The sequence below is a fragment of the Penicillium odoratum genome, assembly GCF_028828045.1.
Source record: "Penicillium odoratum strain IBT 22623 chromosome Unknown utg000006l_segment0_segment0, whole genome shotgun sequence".
In the NCBI taxonomy this organism is placed as follows: Eukaryota; Fungi; Ascomycota; class Eurotiomycetes; order Eurotiales; family Aspergillaceae; genus Penicillium; species Penicillium odoratum.
The window spans coordinates 2,369,030-2,387,201 of record NW_026643148.1 but is presented as its reverse complement, the minus strand read 5'-3'; the positions used below and the strand labels follow the sequence as shown (position 1 = coordinate 2,387,201).

At 48.2% G+C, this 18,172-nt stretch overlaps 6 protein-coding genes across 6 annotated transcripts; 3 read left to right on the top strand and 3 right to left on the bottom strand.

The window, feature by feature from the left end:
* Positions 1 to 57: 57 nt before the first annotated feature.
* Positions 58 to 752, top strand: N7520_009339 (uncharacterized protein; the record flags this gene model as incomplete). Its single annotated transcript, XM_057143273.1, has 4 exons — positions 58 to 313; positions 382 to 566; positions 623 to 668; positions 724 to 752. 4 exons carry the CDS (start codon positions 58 to 60, stop codon positions 750 to 752), a joined length of 516 nt encoding a protein of 171 aa, XP_056992561.1.
* An 869-nt stretch (positions 753 to 1,621) lies between these two features.
* N7520_009338 (putative NRPS-like enzyme) lies at positions 1,622 to 4,762 on the top strand (the record flags this gene model as incomplete). The annotated part of the gene is made up of 1 exon (XM_057143272.1): positions 1,622 to 4,762. The coding sequence occupies one exon, from the start codon at positions 1,622 to 1,624 to the stop codon at positions 4,760 to 4,762; it is 3,141 nt and encodes a 1,046-aa protein (XP_056992560.1).
* Positions 4,763 to 5,027: 265 nt separating this feature from the next.
* Positions 5,028 to 9,816, bottom strand: N7520_009337 (uncharacterized protein; the record flags this gene model as incomplete). The annotated part of the gene is made up of 7 exons (XM_057143271.1): positions 5,028 to 5,802; positions 5,831 to 6,346; positions 6,405 to 6,568; positions 6,627 to 6,947; positions 6,985 to 8,716; positions 8,773 to 9,554; positions 9,622 to 9,816. The coding sequence occupies 7 exons, from the start codon at positions 9,814 to 9,816 to the stop codon at positions 5,028 to 5,030; spliced, it is 4,485 nt and encodes a 1,494-aa protein (XP_056992559.1).
* A 577-nt stretch (positions 9,817 to 10,393) lies between these two features.
* Positions 10,394 to 12,510, top strand: N7520_009336 (uncharacterized protein; the record flags this gene model as incomplete). Its single annotated transcript, XM_057143270.1, has 2 exons — positions 10,394 to 10,466; positions 10,550 to 12,510. The coding sequence occupies 2 exons, from the start codon at positions 10,394 to 10,396 to the stop codon at positions 12,508 to 12,510; spliced, it is 2,034 nt and encodes a 677-aa protein (XP_056992558.1).
* A 206-nt stretch (positions 12,511 to 12,716) lies between these two features.
* On the bottom strand, positions 12,717 to 13,875 carry N7520_009335 (uncharacterized protein; the record flags this gene model as incomplete). The annotated part of the gene is made up of 3 exons (XM_057143269.1): positions 12,717 to 13,412; positions 13,479 to 13,545; positions 13,607 to 13,875. 3 exons carry the CDS (start codon positions 13,873 to 13,875, stop codon positions 12,717 to 12,719), a joined length of 1,032 nt encoding a protein of 343 aa, XP_056992557.1.
* An 832-nt stretch (positions 13,876 to 14,707) lies between these two features.
* N7520_009334 (uncharacterized protein) lies at positions 14,708 to 17,451 on the bottom strand (the record flags this gene model as incomplete). Its single annotated transcript, XM_057143268.1, has 3 exons — positions 14,708 to 16,081; positions 16,134 to 16,853; positions 16,918 to 17,451. 3 exons carry the CDS (start codon positions 17,449 to 17,451, stop codon positions 14,708 to 14,710), a joined length of 2,628 nt encoding a protein of 875 aa, XP_056992556.1.
* Between the last annotated feature and the right edge of the window lie 721 nt (positions 17,452 to 18,172).

Sequence of the window (18,172 nt, the reverse complement as noted above, 5' to 3'; positions counted from 1 at the left end):
CCGGGTATATCATCTAAATCAGCATCAGGAACAAACAATGGGACAAGAATACATACCATGTCCGCGACTGAAAACACACGCCGCTTTAGTGCTGTTCTTGAGGCTGTGTCAAGCGTAGGGTTCCATAACTTGGACGAAATGGTTTTGGAGTACTACTCGGCGAGATTCGAAGCCGGCAGCTTACCCGCTATGGCTCAATGCGCCAGTCGCAGTCGCCGCATCAAGACCATGGTAGAGAGTCTACAGGAAGACAGTCGCCAATGGCCACGATGGGAGTCGAGAGGTTTTTATGAGAGCATGTCGCAGGCGACTAGTAAGTGAATTCACGGGATTTTCCATGACTGTAACGCAACAGGATAGACTGATTCCTTCTCTCATTAGTTTCGCTCTGTCTGGGAGAAATGGAGCGACAGGGCAAGGCTCATGGACGGCACCAGCTGCCGCAAAGCGATCCTGGAAGCCTCATTCTTGCGTTGGAACGGCTGCTACAGTCGAGTGTGCAAAGTAGCCCAACAATCGTGGAGGAATTGAAGCTGTCAGAAACTGCCGACGCAGCCGTCGACGAGGTATGATATAATAGCAGTGGCTTCTGTTGATTAATAATTAACTGATGGTGATGTAGATGCCTCATCTCTGGTCCCTCCTCACAGAACTAGCAGGCTCTCGGGGTTTGTATTGCGATCGGGTAGCCAGGATTGTCTTGGTCATTCTTCTATACATTAGATCTGCTTAACGAGCTTGAGAATAAATGACAACACTAACATGGTTGCATGGGTCTCTGCTTGCAAACTTGAATTGTCTTTGCGATGGCATTACATAAAAGCTTAACATGAGTTTGCTGCGTCCAGAATATGAATTATGACTGCGTCGCAAATTTATAAACCTGTCTGTCCAGAACCTTCCCTTGTAGCTCAGCCGATGAATCAATGGCCAGGGTAGAATAACCATGCTGAAGGGCAAGCAATGAAGGAAAGATGGAACCAATGAAATGTGTTGAGAAATCCCGATCATTGAAACCTGGGCAACCAGGCTCAGGTTTCCAGGTAGCCTCACTCCTTTGAGGTGCGTGAGCGGGTTCCTGTCCTTTTCTCCTCTCTCCACACCTGAAAAGTTCCATCAGATATAACCAATTTTGATTCTTTTCTCTCTCTTCTGATTGGTAAATGCAAATACCACCGGAACTTGGCGCCGTTCATCAGCACTACAACGGTGCTGCCTGCAAAGTCATGGAGCTGCAAAGTCAGCTAATGTCACCCATGTCAGCCACTATAAGCCATACTATACTGCGCAGCATTGGACAAAAATTCATTGCCAAGATTTCAGCACCTTCAAGTCTTTCAACCTCCCCAAGCATGACGCCTAAGCCGCAAATGATGTGTCGTAAGGCTCTTGTTCGACCCTGTTCTAGCGCCGCATTCATGCTTGGTGTTTATCAACTCCACTGTGAGCATGGCATGGACCATTGGGGTTGCCACTAACGGAAGTAATCTTATATTCTAAGCAATTTGAATACAAGGTAACACCCCGATCCTCTTTATCGAGGACCAAGGCTGTGCCAAAGCTGTTCCGCGTTTTTCCACATTGTCAAGATATCCAAGAAATACTCATCCGAAAACCGAAGATGGCAATGGCAATTGCAGAGAACGTTGTTCACATCGCCAATCCAACAAATGATGTCCAATCTACCGGCACAATAAACGGAATTCACACTCCAAAGCCACTTGAGGCCACGATAGTCGACCAATTCGACGACTGGGTTTCCCAAATCCCTAACTCGGTCGCCGTCGAGTGGAAGGGACAACACCTTACATATGAGGAGCTGCAAACCGCCTCACTCCGGGTTGCCCGCGCTCTGCTCGCCGCTGGTGTGAAACCTTATGATAGGGTTGCCGTCTTGACCGACATGTCCCTTGAGATGTTGCCCTCTATTCTTGGCACGTTGCGAACCGGAGCTGCCTACGTGCCTATCGACGTCGCTGCTTGGAGCCGCTCTCGTATCGAGGCAACTCTGTTCGAGCTTTCGTCTCCGTTTGCTATTGTCACGACACCAGTGCCTGGGCTTGCGCTGCCCGAGTCTACCATCTATTTTCAGAAGCAGTGGTTGCGGTCACCGCTTGGCAACGCAGCCCAATTGACTGCTCAGTTAGAAGCGCTCCGTCATGATTTCAAAGACGATTTACTCTCGTGGATCATATTCACGTCGGGAACAACCGGCAAGCCAAAGGGAGTCATGGTGTACCACAGAGCTATCCACGCCCTCGCCATTTCCTTCGATCACAGTGACTACCTCGAGACCGCACTTGGCAAGGAAATCCGTGTCATGTTGGCCTTTTCCGTCGCGTTTGACGCTTGCGCTGCTGTAATCTGGAGCACACTCACCAAAGGCCGTGCCATCGTCATGGCATCCTCGTCAAGCTTTCCAGAGGTAGCTACCACATGCGAAGTACTGCACCTGACCCCGTCCATGCTGGCTTCATTAGCACCATCAAAGGCATACGACCCAGCCGTCTGTATTTTCCTGGGTGCAGAAGCGCCCAACATTGAGGTGATTCGCGAGTGGGCACACCCAGGCAGAAAAATCTTCAACACTTATGGTCCAACAGAAAGCACCTGCGTCATTAGCCTGGGCGAGATCGATCCCAAAAAGGAACCGCCATTTGGCGAAATTGTTGCCGGGGCCAAAGTCGTGCTTGTGGACCACAACCTCAAAGAGTGCAATAAGGGCGAGGTCCTTATTGGTGGCCCCAACCTGGCGGCCGGTTACTTTAATAACGCCGAGTTGACAGCCACCAAATTTATTCAGTGGAACGGTGAGCGGTGGTACAGGACTGGCGACCTTGCTGAAAGGACCGAAGACGGAGATTTTGTGTGGGCTGGAAGGACCGATTCTCTGCTCAAGAATAGAGGATTCTTGATTAACATCGAGACTGAGGTCGGCCCGGCATTACTCAGCTTTCCAACCGTACGTGTCGCCGTCGCTCTGATGTGGCGAGAGAAGCTGGTTGGCTTTGTTCAGCCCTCCACTGTGGATATCGACGAGCTTCGTGCTTTCCTCCGGCAGCGCTACGACGCATTCGTAGTTCCCGACGATCTCGTTGCCCTAGATAGTTTCCCCTTGACAGTGAATAGCAAGATCGACAAGCACGCCCTCTCTGCGCTGCTGGATGAACGATTCTCGCGCGACGACGAAGGCCTGGAGGAGGAAGGGAAGGAGCTGTCCGCCTATGATGCCTTACGCCTCGCCTTCTCCAAGACACTTCACGTTCCCACCAGGGACCTTAACAGCAGCTCATCATTTATCCGACTCGGCGGAAACTCTTTGACATCAATCCGCCTAGCTAACCGCCTCAAAACGTACGGATACTCGATTGTTGCTATCCAGGCCTTGCGTTTAGACACCATAGGAGAGTTAGAAAAGGTCGTCACTGTGATTCACAAGGCAAACGCACCAGAAAACTATACTACTGGCCCAGCATTCGCCACCGACGTGCAAAAAGGATTCCTCAGGAGGTCATACGATAATCCAGATTTCTGTGCCCTCATCGGCACAGCCAGATATGTCGGAGATCGTCTTGCTGTCCCCACTGCGGGCGAGCTGCACAAGTCGTTTATCACGGCGCTATCAGCTCATAGTATCTTCTCTACCCGCTTTGGCGCAGGGGACTTCTCTCTTTCTAATCTCGGTCACCTAAACCTCAACTGGAAGGAAGTAAGTGCAACTCAGGATGACTTTGAGAGCGCCCTTCTAGTTGAGGAAGGCAATGCCCTCCAGGCAATAAAAGATGTCTCTCGCATCGACATCGAGGTTCCTTACTTTGATGTCACTGTCATCACTGTCCCCGACCGCAAAGACATTGCTTTCATTACGCGCGCCCACCACGTCCTGGGCGACGTCTTCTCCACAGCCATCCTCTTCCGCGATGTGGAAAGCGCTCTGAGGGGCGAGGCAGTGGTTCAGGGCACTCGATGGGCCGACTTTGCCCGCTTCATGGATAGTTACAAACAGCAGAACCTACCGAGGGCAATTGCTAGATTCGAAAGGATCCTCGGGCCGCTACCGAAAACATCCGTATTGCAACTTCCTGCGCCCAAGATACCTCCACCTGAAGACCACTACGACTTGAAAATCATCAAGTCGCCCATCAACTTCACCAAGTCCGAGCTCGATGCAGCTGTGTCCTCACAGGGCATCACTGCTACCACCATGGTTTACGCAGCATGGGCGCTTTTCCTAAGTAAGATAAGCGGCTGGGACCGTGTTGGCTTCTCCATCAGTCTCTCAGGACGAACAGTGCCATGGCCCCCAGCTCAAGCTGTCGTTGGCCCTGTCGTAGGAAAGTCGCCTTATAGCACGGATGTTCCCGTGGGTAAGAAGGTAGGGGAGTGGCTGTCGGAGTTGCACAACCTGACGCTTGACATTATGGAGTTTGACGGCGTGACGGCCTCCCTTCCTGAATATCTGCGCGCTAGCCCGACAACAAACACCACTAATGTTCTGTGCTTCCTCGATATGCCCCAGGCCTCGACTAGCTGGACGTTCAAGGACAAACAGAAACATAACTACTTGCTGGATTGGTACCTTTTTTCCAAGGGGGATGGTATCAAGACCGACTTTGAGTTCAACTTTGCAAAGATTGATGAAGAGTGGGCTAAGGAGGCGGCCAAGATCCCGGGTCGCATGCTGGAGAGTCTAATTCATGCTAAGCCGACTACTTTGGTTGGTGAAATCTTAAACTCCACCCAGGGTATCGTAGGTGTATAGATTGAATCAGTTTCAAGGTTTCATGTACTGGACAGCTACAGTTGACTCTCGTAAGCAACAAGCTGGAAAGCTGCACCCCTCGCGAGGATGCAGAATGTTTTCTTCTTTTTCTTCTGTTTTGTCTTGCTCGTGTAAGATTAAGGCCTAGGAAACAAGTTACTTAGTTCAAATATATCTGAAGCGGGACTACAAATTTTGGTTCAAAACATGTTTCTGCTCCCCTATTGTACCAGCTATGCTGTGATCCGCATCGACATCGTCAATTCTACTTGTTTCCTGCTCTAACCAGATCACCAAACCTGCTTCCAACCTCTTGCGCCAACAAACTTGGTTTGCCAACTTCCACAATCTCGCCGGTATCCATGACCACCACTCTATCAAAGTCCATAATCATATCTAGTCGATGGCTGACCGAAATCACCGTGTAATTCTTGAACTCAGTCCTAATAGCCTCCTGCATGACGCGTTCCGTCTCTCGATCAACGCTTGAGCTGACTTCGTCCAGAATGAGAATGCCACCCAGCTGCCTACCGGCCCCAAATTTGCGCTCGCGAACAGACCGTCTGAGTAGGGCGCGACCAAACGAGAGCAGCTGCCGTTGTCCGGCGCTGAAGCTCGAGGCGTTCATTCCCTCAGTCAACCCACCTCGCTTCTCGACATAGTCCCACAAGCCGACGCTTTCAAGTACCGCCCTGCATTCCTCGGGTGTGGCCTCATCAGCAACATCAAGGTTGTTCTGGACTGTAGACCCATCGGGCAAGAAAACGGCTTCTTGGGGCACCGCAATTATGCGCTGGCGCAATTCAGATCGGTTCAGCCGGTGGAGTGGTAGATCGTCAATTACGATATTCTCCGCTGTGGCGGTTGTTGGATCGAGAAGCTTCAGAAGCAGAGCGACAAGACTAGACTTGCCGCTGCCGGTGCGACCACAGATAGCAATCTTTTCGCCAGTGTCGATGGTGAGCTGGATATTGCGGAGAGCAAAGCTTTCAGCCGCGTCATCATTGTCTTTTGTGCTAATCAGAAAGTCAACGCCGCGTCTTATAGTATGTAACTGAAAATGCTTACTCATATTTTGCAAAAATACCTTTCAGTTCAACCACGCCGCGCTGAGGCCAATCTTCAGGAGCATGAACATCCTCTCCATCCCTATCCTCAGGCTTGACCGTGTCGTTAAAAGTCTTCAGTCGGGCAATTGCGCCAAGTGAAGTTTCAAGCTTGGTCCAAAACAGAACAATGCCAGCGAGGTTCTCTCCAAAACTCAAAAGGCTGTACAAAGCAGCACCGGTGAAAGCTGTGTTGGAATGCATGCGCACGGCAAATGCTGTCAGCCCTACTGCCAACAGCATGACTATTATGTCGAGAACGACATTCAGCCATTCTTGGATCATGAGCAGAAGGTACGATGGTCGCTGGCTGGTGGTGAGAAGACTCGCATTCTTTTGAATATCTTCGCGTACAAAGCCTATGTGTTTTGTGTTAGAAACAATAGCGCATCGAACGAACGCGTCAGAATTGTGGTAGTTGTCCTTACCAAATGCCCTTAAAGTTGTGATGCCCCTAACAACGTCAAGGAAGTGGGTGCTAAACGTTCGTCAGTAACGGCAGTGAATGAACAAGGCCCTCTGCTCCTCTCACTTACTATAGCGGGCTCTTGGCTTCCAAGTCGAGCAATCTGAGTTGCCTTGACGTGCGTAGGTAAAACTTTTGCAGCGCGTATAACAGAATGGCGAGAAATGGGAAAGTGATGGCCAAGTAGGGAGCGGAAGTGACCATAACAGCCATTTGTCCGATCACTTGGGTTATCTATCCATTCATGTTAGCTGCTGGAGGAAACTTTTTGAATGATCATGCAATGGCTTACCGAAAAAAGCGTGCTGACTGTGGCATCTGGCAGCTCTGTATCAATGAGATTCAAATCCTGAGAAAACAAATTTGTTGTAACGCCAATGTCGGTCTCGGTGAAGAAGCTTAGTGGTGCCCGGAAAAGTGTCTTCAAAATGTCATCGTGCAAGTTTGCACCAGCGCGTTTGATGGAGACGATCCAAATGGAGGCACCAAGTAGGAGAAGTGAAAGCAGGGCACAGATCTGAAACAGCGCGTAGATCCCGGCCCAGTACGCGGATGAGTGCGCTGGGTGTTGCAATTGTAAGTCATCAACCCAGTACGTGAGCCCTGCAGTACGCTGTTAGTTTCCAAGATGAGATGTATCCCGGATACACATATGTGAAGTACTTACAGATAGTGGAAAAGTTCAAGAAGAAGCCCCAGAGGCAGGAAAAGAAAATGGCAGACCCTGCGAGCAGCCACCCCATGCTCTTCATGTACTCCTTGTAGACAGTGCCATCTCCAACTTGCCGCGACGGATCAACATTGGGGGCAAGGGTAAGCTTTGCAGTTTTTATCCTATTCGCCGGTGACGAAGATTCATTTGCGTTTTCTTCGATGTTTGATTCGTCTGACACTGTGTCGCTTTCGGATGAGCCCTTCACCTCAAGACGGCGGACGTAGCCATCACCAAACATAAGTGTGTCAAATGAGCCTTGCTCGCTAATCCTACCGCCTTCAAGGGCAATGATGTGGTCTGCCGCCTGTAGGTGTCGAACGCTGTGCGTGCAGAGCAAGACGGTGATATGGCGCCTCCTCAGCAGTCCTTCTGGTCCAAAAACCTTGCGGAAGACTTGATCTTCGGTATCCGCATCCAGGCCACTAAATACATCGTCGAGAACAAGGAAATGAGTCTGCAAGTACAGGGCACGTGCCAGGGAAATGCGCTGCTTCTGGCCTCCAGATAGGGAAATTCCGTCGGAGCCCACGTTTGTCCCATCGCCTTGTGGCAGGTTGTCAAAATCAAAGGCGAGCGCCGTTGCCTCAATGACTTCAGAATACCTGTCCTCATTCACCGGAGAGAAGCCTATGATATTTTCCTTAATGCTTCCATTCAACACAAACGCAGACTGATCGCAGAATCCGACGTATGAAGCTCTTGTGCGCAGTGTGACTTTGCCTTGATGGAAAGGAATCTCTCCCAGTATCGCCTTGCAGAGCGTAGACTTGCCCGAGCCAACGGGTCCGACAACAAGGGTAAGTGACGCTTTTGGTATTTTAGCGTTAATGTCTTGCAGGATGAATTTATCTTGTTCCCAGCCGAAACTTCCATTTTCAATATCCACTTCAGGATCATATAACAATTTGCTGCCCAATGAACCCTTTTCGGAAGTCTTCTCAGAGAAAGCTGCGACTTGACGGAAGTCTTCACGAGCCTCACGCTCCATAAAAGCCTGGATTCGGCCAATGCAAGCTAGGGCAGAGATGACTTCAGGAATATTCTGGAAAATTTGAGATAGGGGCTGCGTCATGAGGGTCAAGAAAGAAAGACTGGTGAATACATTTGTCGAGTTCAGCTTAGTCGTGGTAAAGGCAAACGCCAAAGCCGGGCTGATGAGCAGCGGAAGGAACCCAAGTAGGGCCGCCCCGATGTAAATCTTACGGTAATGGACTCCCGCCGTAAGTTCCTCGACGCGAAGCTTCTGCAAAAAAATGGCAACCGATGAAGAAAGGCCGGATATTTTGAGGTTCTTCATGCTGGAAATAACAGTAGCTGTCAGACCAACGCGCCTCTGGACTAAAGACATCCATCTCCTCTGTGCAGCTCCAATAAAGTTCATGAGGATAACAAGGCCAGCGAAACAGAGAATAACTACCCCGATAGGAGCGACGAATACAACGCCTAGCTGCCTATCGAACATCCACGCGCAAAGCGCCACCTGTATCAGACTTGCCCAGATATCATGCAGCTGTCGGAAGCCCATTCTGATTCGCTCAATATCAGTGCTCATTAGGGTTAGCGCAGCGCTGTCGTTGTTGGTTCCAATGCGAGCTTTTGTGGCCGTGATGAACGTCTCAGTAACCAGAATTGATCTCAGCATAGTGCGCATACGATGATGATAGTAGCTTATATGCGTTAGCGGAACCTGGAAAGGTCCATTTGAGGGTCTTCTAAAACGTACCGGTGAAAGGCCCAGCTGACCACAATTCCGCCGTAGATGAAAAAGGCTGCGCCAATGAAACCGTATCCATAATTGGGGTTAAGCCTGCCCCGAGAGAGGTAGTCGAGAAGACCTTCAATAAAAAGCGGCTGAGCAAAGGAGAAGCCGAGGAGGGCGAAGCGGGGAAGAATTGGGAGAAGAAGAGGTCCGATAAGGGTGCGTATTAGGACTTTGGTAAGGCCAAACTTGTCACCCTTCATTTTGGACATGTCCAGGTGTCGATAAAATTTCTCGTGGAGTATTGTTGGGTCCATTGCACCGTCTAATGGATAGAGATCGTTGGTGGAGAAGACATTTTTGTAGCCAGCCAAGAACAAGCGGTTAAGCCAGAAGAAGACACCAAGAGAGAAGATGCCACTTGTTTCCTCTGGGCTATGCTCCTTTCTATCCCAGTCTACCCATCTGGTCTTTTGCTGAGATTCCAGGAGCAGCACGACAACCTTGACGGCTACAGCGGCAGTAAAGAGGTTGCTGTAGGCGCGCTCTGTAGACACGGTGGATGACAGGTAGAGTGTTCTCGATTGTGCTGCGTCGAGGAGAAGCGTCAGGAGCAAATAACTAGTCAGCAGCATAGATGGACGAGTCGTTCGAGAATGTTCAAAGACGCTCAGAAGGAGAATGACAACGGCGCCAAGTAATTTGAGGACCGAAGCTGCAATGAACATGGCCGTGGCGTAGACGTGACCCGCGGCGGCCAAAATCACGAGCGCAGTTTGAAGAATTGCATAGGTTATAATGGTACCCTGTAACCACGTCACCTTATTAAGGTACTCTGCTCGCGTGAAGAAACGACTTTGTAAGGATACATACCACTTTCACAAATCGAAATGCAGTAGGGTTGACGATGGCGGGCTTGTTTGTCAGGGATGCGGTCCTCCATGATGCCCCTACTATGAACAGAACAGACGGAGTAATGGAGAAGAAAACCTGTTCAAATCCTATATTGAAGTCGAACTGCTCACTGTTTTGGTCGAACAAAGAGCCATTTCGGGAGGAGAAGGGCATTTCGGAGTAGGCAATAAGCTGCCAAGCAGCGGAGATAAGTGAGACTGCTTCTGGGTGCTCTAGCTAAGATTTGTATGATAAAGAGAACGGTTAAGGCATAGCAATGAACACAGAGGGCACTATAGGAAAAGGGACGTGATGCGACATGGACCGTGTCGGTGCAAAAAGGAGTTGCTGAGAAATCAAAGACCCAGCTGGGTGGGGAGGGGGCGCCACTAGAGAGACACGCCAATTTGTGAAAAAGCACGGCATAGCTTTAAAGGCTGCAGGGATCTGGCGCTAAGCATTGAGCAGGGGTTTGGGGGCTAGGCACCGGAAACCAGGCGGGCAGCCGAGCCAGCGTCAGCCAAATTCATGCACAGTCATGCACTTGCTGGACCAATGATTCTGCTGCAAATGTTCAGTCCATGGGATCAATTTTTGACTGACTTGAATTTTTTTATTTTAGGAGATGGATGAGATATGGTCGTGGTGAGAGAATGTAAGATGGAAGACAAAACAAAAGTTCCAAATCTGCCACAAAACAAACATTAACAATTCATCACGCTACGCTATTCCGAAAATCCATACCAATACGATGACAACAGGTCAGCTAACGGCAGACATTTGGAAGAGCCAGATCTTTGTGGTAAATTTAGCGGACGGCCAAGGTAAGTACATACGTCTTTAACTGAACAAAGAAAAAGGAGGGAAAAAGCGAAATTGTATAAATACTAACCATTGAATTATATAGATCCAGTGAAAATATCAGCTCGATGGAATATTTCTGCACCTTCAGATACAGAGAGTCGGGTCTATTATCACAGCGTCAATCTGTTGCTTAGTCCGTCTCTCACTAAAGTTACTGGTGAAGCGCTAGGTACTTCTGGAACGCCTCTAGAAAGCATTGTACGTCACGTTTGGCGGTTTCACCAATCTCCTATCGACGGGAAAGAGTCTCTAGTCAAGGTGATTCTGCCTCCCCGGCAGGGATATGTATCCAGGAGCGACATTATCCACCTTCGAATGCAGCACTCTAAGTACGTCGACGGCGTTATATCACTTTCTAGCTGGGACCGTCTTCTTCCTGTTCCAGCCGTCAACTCAGAGAGCTCCTTACTCACGCTTCTGGCCTCTTCCGCTGGTGCTGTCTTTGCTAAGCAGTCGCAGCTATCCACATCTGAAGTTATGCAGCTGCTGGAGGACGACATGGGAATGCGCCTGTCTTTCGACTGGATTCTGCCAACAAGATCTCGCCGTTATCGTGTCGCCTTAATAGGCGGTCGTCCAATGCCCGACCCAAAAAGCGGGCAGCACGGTTCCTCGGGTTTCTTCATGGCCTCTCAGTCCCTCGGTATATCCATAGTGGTATACGACGAGTCGGGCCATTGGCTTGAAGGGGAAGAGTATGCACATATGCGTGAAGACTTTGTAGCCATAGATATGAAGAACTTGGAGGATCTGCCACACAAGCTGGCTCAGTCTGTCGCAAACAGAAAAAATAAGATAGACGGCATCGTTACCTTTACCGACGAGTATGTTGTGGCCACGGCACAGGCTGCTGAGCTGCTGGGCCTTCCAACTGAACCAGCGCAATACATGATGCGCGCGCACCATAAGTCTAAGATGCGTGAGGTTGTTCACGAAGACTACATCCAAGCTGTCACACTTGAAAGAGCAGATCAGCTTGTCGATCCTGCTTTTGCAGAAACATTCCAATCCCTACAGTACCCGCTAATTGTCAAACCGTGTCAGGGCAGGAGATCTAAAGGGGTCAAAAAAGTAACCGACGATGTCAGTTTACACGCCGCGGTGCGCATGCTGAGTGAAGGGGACTTGGTAGAGCATGGCATCTTAATAGAAACCTACGTTGACGGGCCCGAGTTTGACGCCAACTTTGTCCTGTGGGAGGGCCAAATACTCTTCCTCGAGGTGACGGACAATTTTCCCTGTCTCGCCGACGCCAGCGACGCCACACTTGCCGACAACTTTGCAGAGACAGTGCAGATCTCCAACACGGGGCTGCCTCTTGATGAGATTGACGTTATACGGTCATCTGTACCGCGCAGTCTCGCTAAGCTTGGTTTTTCGTCCGGCGTCTTCCACTGCGAGGGACGCATGATAAGATCGACCATGCACTATCGCAACGCCGACAGTCACAACGGGCTGGACCTGATCCCCCACGACGCACCAGAAGTGGTTTGCTCAAAGTCTAAACCAGACGTGTTTCTCATCGAAGTCAACGTTCGTCCGCCTGGCACCGGTGGCACGTGGGCTACACTTTACACGTACGGTGTAGACCTGGGCGCCCTACAGTTCCTGCGTGCTATCAACGACCAGAAGCGGTTCCAAGCTCTATCAGCCCCCTTTGAATATTCACAGCCTAGTCCTGGCGGTGGGGGTGGTGCCCAGTGGTGGACGGCGCATTGCATGATTCCTATTCCAACACACCGTGCCCAGGTTCGCGTGCCAGAAAACTTCTTCGACAAGCTGTTTGTGGCGCTGCCTGATGTGCGATCATACGTCACCAGGGCCGAGATGTATTCGGAGCCGGGATCTATAGTGTCGACCACAGCGGGAATCGGTTGGATAGGGTATGTTTTGTTGGGGACGAGGCAGAGCAGGGCTCATGCGTTGGCCATGTACCGCCAAATTGCTGAGACGAGCAAGAAGATACTGGACGATCATACTTATGACCCTGGTTATAAATCCTGACAAATAAATGTAGAAATAAATCACTGTTGCTGAATATACAAACGCAACGACTTACTACGTCCATTATATGTATTGTGTATGGATAAGTCTTACAAAATGGTCTTCACTTTCATATTCAAGCATTTAAAAATGATTATTTCATTTTCAACACAAGCACGAACATCAAATACGGTCAAAGTATCAGAGGCGTGCGACATTTATAGCAATCACAGGGTTGGCGTGACTTGGCGGGCTCTATTACCCACCATCCTATCATTCTCCTCTCTCATACCCGTCAAAAATTGCCCTTTAGAATCTAAGGTACTCGGACTCTTAAAAACATTGAACTTAAAATCGTGCCATTCGCGCGCCGTCCAAGTCTTACCCGTTGAGTCATTGAATGTGACATCGTCATTTAGGCGCAAGAAGTACGCAATGCTGTACCGGTCCTCATTCTGCGTGTCCTGGAGAGGAATGACGCGGTGTACAACGCTGGCTAGCTCACCCTTGGATGGGAAGTGCAAACTGTCACCAACATTGATAATGGCATGGCCGGGGCGAGGCTCTAGGAGCTCCCAGTGGTTGGTCTGGGGAGACAAGAATTGGAGACCCCATTGTTGGGTGAGCAGGAAGGTGAGAGAGCCTACATCAGTATGCTTGTTGTGGCCCACACTGGTCTGAGGTACGTCATCTTCATGCTTTGGATAGCGCAAAAGGCCAAGGGTGGAAAAGGACGGCTTGGAGTCCACATGGTAGAACTCGAAGCTGGAGGAGCCGCTGAGGCCAAGCTGCAGTGATAATTGCTTGAGGATCAACATGGTGATGGCGTGGGCGCTTTGAATGAAAGAGAAAAACAGGTCTGACTGGGATGAAATAGATGTGGTGAGGTCCATGGTGCCTTTGAGAGATTCCCGGCGGGAAATCTAATAATACAACAGACTAGTTAGTTGACGAGGACTGTGGCAGGTGAGCGGCATGGGCCATTATACCTTGAGCGATTCATAGCCGTCTCTAGTTTTGGGTTTGGGTCCTTCTTCGGTGCCGATAGGTTCGTATCTAAATCGAAAGGTAAGCAATCAAGACCCAGGGACGGCTAGATCTCCTTTGAAAAGCCTACCCGTAGTTGTCGCTGCCCTTAGCGTCTTGCATTTTGACCTCCAATGGTTGCTTGAAGTATCGCTTCATCACTAGCAACAAGTCTTCCCACTGCTTGCATAGTTCCACGTCGCTGGTCAAGTCGAGGTAGAAGAAGCCTTGAGTCTGGCAAGCACGCAGTAGCTTCTTGCTCTCTGCAGCATTTCCAGCCCTAAGAATGTCAAGGTGGATGGTGTGCAGAGACTTCGCAACGACCTCGTAGTCAGTATCAACGGTAGCAATGGGCGCCATTCTGGATGTTCCAGCGCGTCTTGGAAATTGGCGAGGGTGCCTTGAGATGTGAATAAGGCACTGTCAGGTTCCAGACCGGATGTACGAGCAATTCATCTCGACAAAGGCGCACCATTTTGGTATTACTAAGTATGGTCCCCAAAAACATCACTTCTTCGGCGAGTCCCAGGGCAGCTGAGAAAGACATCGCGAGGAGCAATTATTTGCCCGACTATTCTTTCGATGACGAGCGCCTCGCAAAATTGCCGTCAGCTGAAAAACGAAACAAAAAATCATTGCTGGTGGAAGGTGAACATGAGCGGTCATGCCGCATCTGTCATACACTCCCAGCAGTTAGGCTGTAAAAGATCAGCAGGGCGAAGACTGTCAGGCACCATTAGCCTCTAACTGCAACAAAAGTACAATGGCGTGCCATACTTTTTCTGACAAATACTACGGGGATTATGGAATTTGTCAGCCACACAAACAGTCATTGTTTGGTCAATATCTCTCTCTGACGCTAATCATGCGCTGTCAGTAGACTGCGGCAACATCCTCAATATCCACGGACATCCGCATATCCTCTCCGCAAATTGCGGATATGGTATGTCACGTAATATCCGCAATCCTCAATTTTGCGGATATGGTATACCACCTAATATCCTCTGGATATTTAAGGATATCCAATGGATATCAAACCAGCCAAACACGCCTAGCCTCGTGACTTTTTTGAGCGTGTATAAATTATGCGTTTTCTTGTGTATTTTTGAAGTAATCTTCGTGTAATCATCATTTTAAAGATTTCAATCTGGTAAACATGATTCTGTCATTTCTAATCAATACTTAATACTAACTACCTTAAATCAATCTGAAATCCATCAGGTAACCTAGGTTGCTTCCGAATTCGCCCCGACCGTCCCTGCATGCCCTCATCTATTGGCATTTCTGGAAGGTCATCGTCATCGTCATCAAAACATTCGGATGATCGTTTCTTTGATCGTTTGCGCTGCAGTTGCTTACTTTGATCATTATTCTTCCCACTACCCAAATCATCATCGCAGCTCTCTATCTGTTGTGTATCCTCTATGCTAGGCTCTTGATCCTCCTCTTCGTTATCACTAATTGGCTCAAGTGTTTCAAGCTGGGGCATTGGTTTCCAAGCTTGATCTAACAACGCAGCTTCTCCAATGGATAGATACTCCTTGATAACCTCTATCTCCTTCTGCTCAACGTCAAAGTTAGTGGCGAATTGATGAAGCATCAGTCCTCGGATGGTACTTGGTTTCAATTGCCCGCGACGATAGTGGCACATATCGCGAGCGCAATTAAATAATCGCTCAACGCCTGCGCCACTAGCTAGGATTGAGAGATTATCCCGTGCTATCCTCGCAAGAATAGGAAACTCATGCTCATGGTCTTTCCAGAATGCTCTAGGCTTCTGACCCTCGATCCCGCGGGCAAGATACCTCGCAATCTCATCATCTTCGGGCTTTGAGAGCCTATGCTGTGGCTGGCTCTGAGAAGCACAAGCAGCATCAAGATCACCATAATCATCATCCAGGGCCTCTTTAGTGGTATCTTGTAAGACTGTATTGTTTGAATCATGGTGAAGTGTCTCTTTATATCGATCAAACTCTCGCTTAAGAACTCCATGATAGTGATCAACATAGTTAATTTCACCTTGCCAGTCTGATGATGCAAAATATCGAAGTTTTTTTGATGGGCAAAGGATTGTCGCGAGTGCATAGACATCACCATATGATTCATAATCGGTCGCAGTGTAGTACTTTGAGAGCTTCCGCTTAGCAGTCTGAAGAGCTTCGAGCATGTGCTTCTTCCAGACAACACCTTTATTCTTCAACTTACTCTCAGCTTCATCAAGATAAGAGAAAAGCTTGTTGTAAATACTATAGATGTTATGTGTAGTAACATCCTTAGTCTTAGACAACATATTTGTGAAGTCGAAGAAAGGCTTTGTGAGAAGAAGAAGGTATTCAATCTGTCGCCACTCTTCTTGATCAAGTTTGAAGTGAAGATACTGATGGTCTATACAATACTGATCATAGAATGGTTGTAGCCTTTTGGCCCGATTCAGCATGATAAAGGTCGAGTTCCATCGGGTTTGGACATCTTGAACAGGAACTAAACGAGGCTCCTTAGTTTGTAGAGCCATAAATGCCTCCCGGCGTTGTGGGCTTGCATTGATGAAGACCGCAAGACCTCGGATCTAAAACTCTTTTATCAGAATAAACTACAAGCCTTAGGGAGATAGAACTTGCCTTCTTTAAGGTATCTGCAATTTGCCGAGTTGAGCTAGATCTTTTGGTCTGAAATGAATGGGTCCGCTCATCAGACCACTCTAGTTCAATCTCTTTGTTAGGTGGTGTCACCTTTAGCTTCCCAAGAAGCTCATTCAAGCTTAATTGAATCACATGCGCAATACATGGAACTCGGAAAATCAAGGTATCTGATTGGCTTTGCGACTGGATAGTCTCTTGGATGTTCATCATCAAGGTATTGTTATTCGTTGCATTATCTGTTGTCACAGATAACACACGATCAGTGATTCCATGATCAGTTAGAAGCTGGATTACGGTCTTGCTCAGATTTTCACCAGTATGAGATCCATGAAGATGCTCAAACCCAAGAAGAACTTCACAGTAATTCCAGTCCTGATCAAGGAAGTAACCTGTGATGGTCATGAAAGCTTGCTGAAATGGCGATGTCCAGCAATCAAGCGCTAGTGAGAGGCGACTCCCATCTGGAAGCCTTTTCAGAACCCCCTTCTGGTCACTTCTGACTGCAGAATCAAGATAACGTCGTATGCTTCGCGCGGATGGTATATCGATCTTGCTGTGGGCTTGTTGAATAATCTCTACTAGATCTTTGAATTGGGTGTGTTCAACGATTCGGAAGGGTAGGTGAGCTGTAGAAATGAAGTCTAGTATCGCTTTCACCAGACGCTCCTGGGAGAAGGGTTGGTGTCTAGGGATAGTTGGCTTTGGGATAGTTATTAAGATTAGCAAGAGAGATATTAGGGGTCTTGATGAAAGAGAAATATACCATATGTTTGAGTAGCTGATCGATCCTCTGGGTAACTGGCTTCCGAGTACAAGTGCCTGCCTTAATATGTGCATTCATTGGCGATGACCCAGCACGGCGATAGCTTGGATGAACAAGGGTACAGAGACATGATGTACACATAACCTTTGGCTTGCCAGTCTTCTCATGTGCAACCTGATTGAAATTATCCCAGACACTTGATGTCTTTTTCCCATCCCAACGGATCGAGTCTTGTATTTCGGGCGCTGATCCAGACTCTGTATTTAGCCACCACGTTATAAAGCGCTTACGAGATCCATCCATCTCGCTACCAGGCTCGGAGGAATAGAGGACCCAGTACTGTTGAAGAGGGAGGCCAACACGCGTAAGCGAGAGGGGCGCAATCGGAAATGAAATTCGGGACGTGGATGTCAGTGAAGCCTGACTGCCAATGAGCTCAGAGATATCATCTGAATAAAGGAGGTCGGTATTCAGACCTAGATCTGAATCGGCGCAGAAGGAAAATTGGGACTGAGATGCCTGTGAGTAAGACATATTGTACTTGATCACTATACAAGAGAAAGAAAGGGAGAAACGTACAAATAGGACGAGCTGAAAATATCAGGGTTATGGCAATAAGCTGCAACTCGTAAGTTGCGGGGTGCGTTTTCGACATATCTCTTACTTTTAATGACGATGATTGGCTATTACTAATCACCAGTGAGGATAATTGAGGATAATTGAGGATATATCGCGGATATCCGCATGGATATCCTTGGATATCCTCGACCTTACTATCATACTCACTAAGTCCGCTGTCCACAACATTAGAGCTTCCGACCGGTATTTCTTAGAAGGATATATTTAAAAACTTAATATACTTAAAAGATAGGCTTAGGAAACTAATTTAAAGCTAGGCTAGTTAAATTTGACCAAGAAATGGTGAGTTTAGTCATATGTACATCGTTTAGCTAAAAGATCCTACACTACTGCCTTGAGTAAATATATATTTCCATGGTAAAGTAAAGTGGAATTACAAAAAATCATGTATATCCCCCAATCTACTTCAAAAATCAAATTGCTGCTATAAGTAATAATAAAATGAATATAAATTGCTTAATACAAATATATTTCTTAATATTTCATGAGGAATTAGGATAAATAAGGCTAGTAGTATGGTCAGGACCAAACCTGTGTATCTTTTGTTCTGAAAAATAAATTAATCAGCTGGATAAGAGGCACATGACTACCCCTAAGTAGATAATCAGGCGAGAGT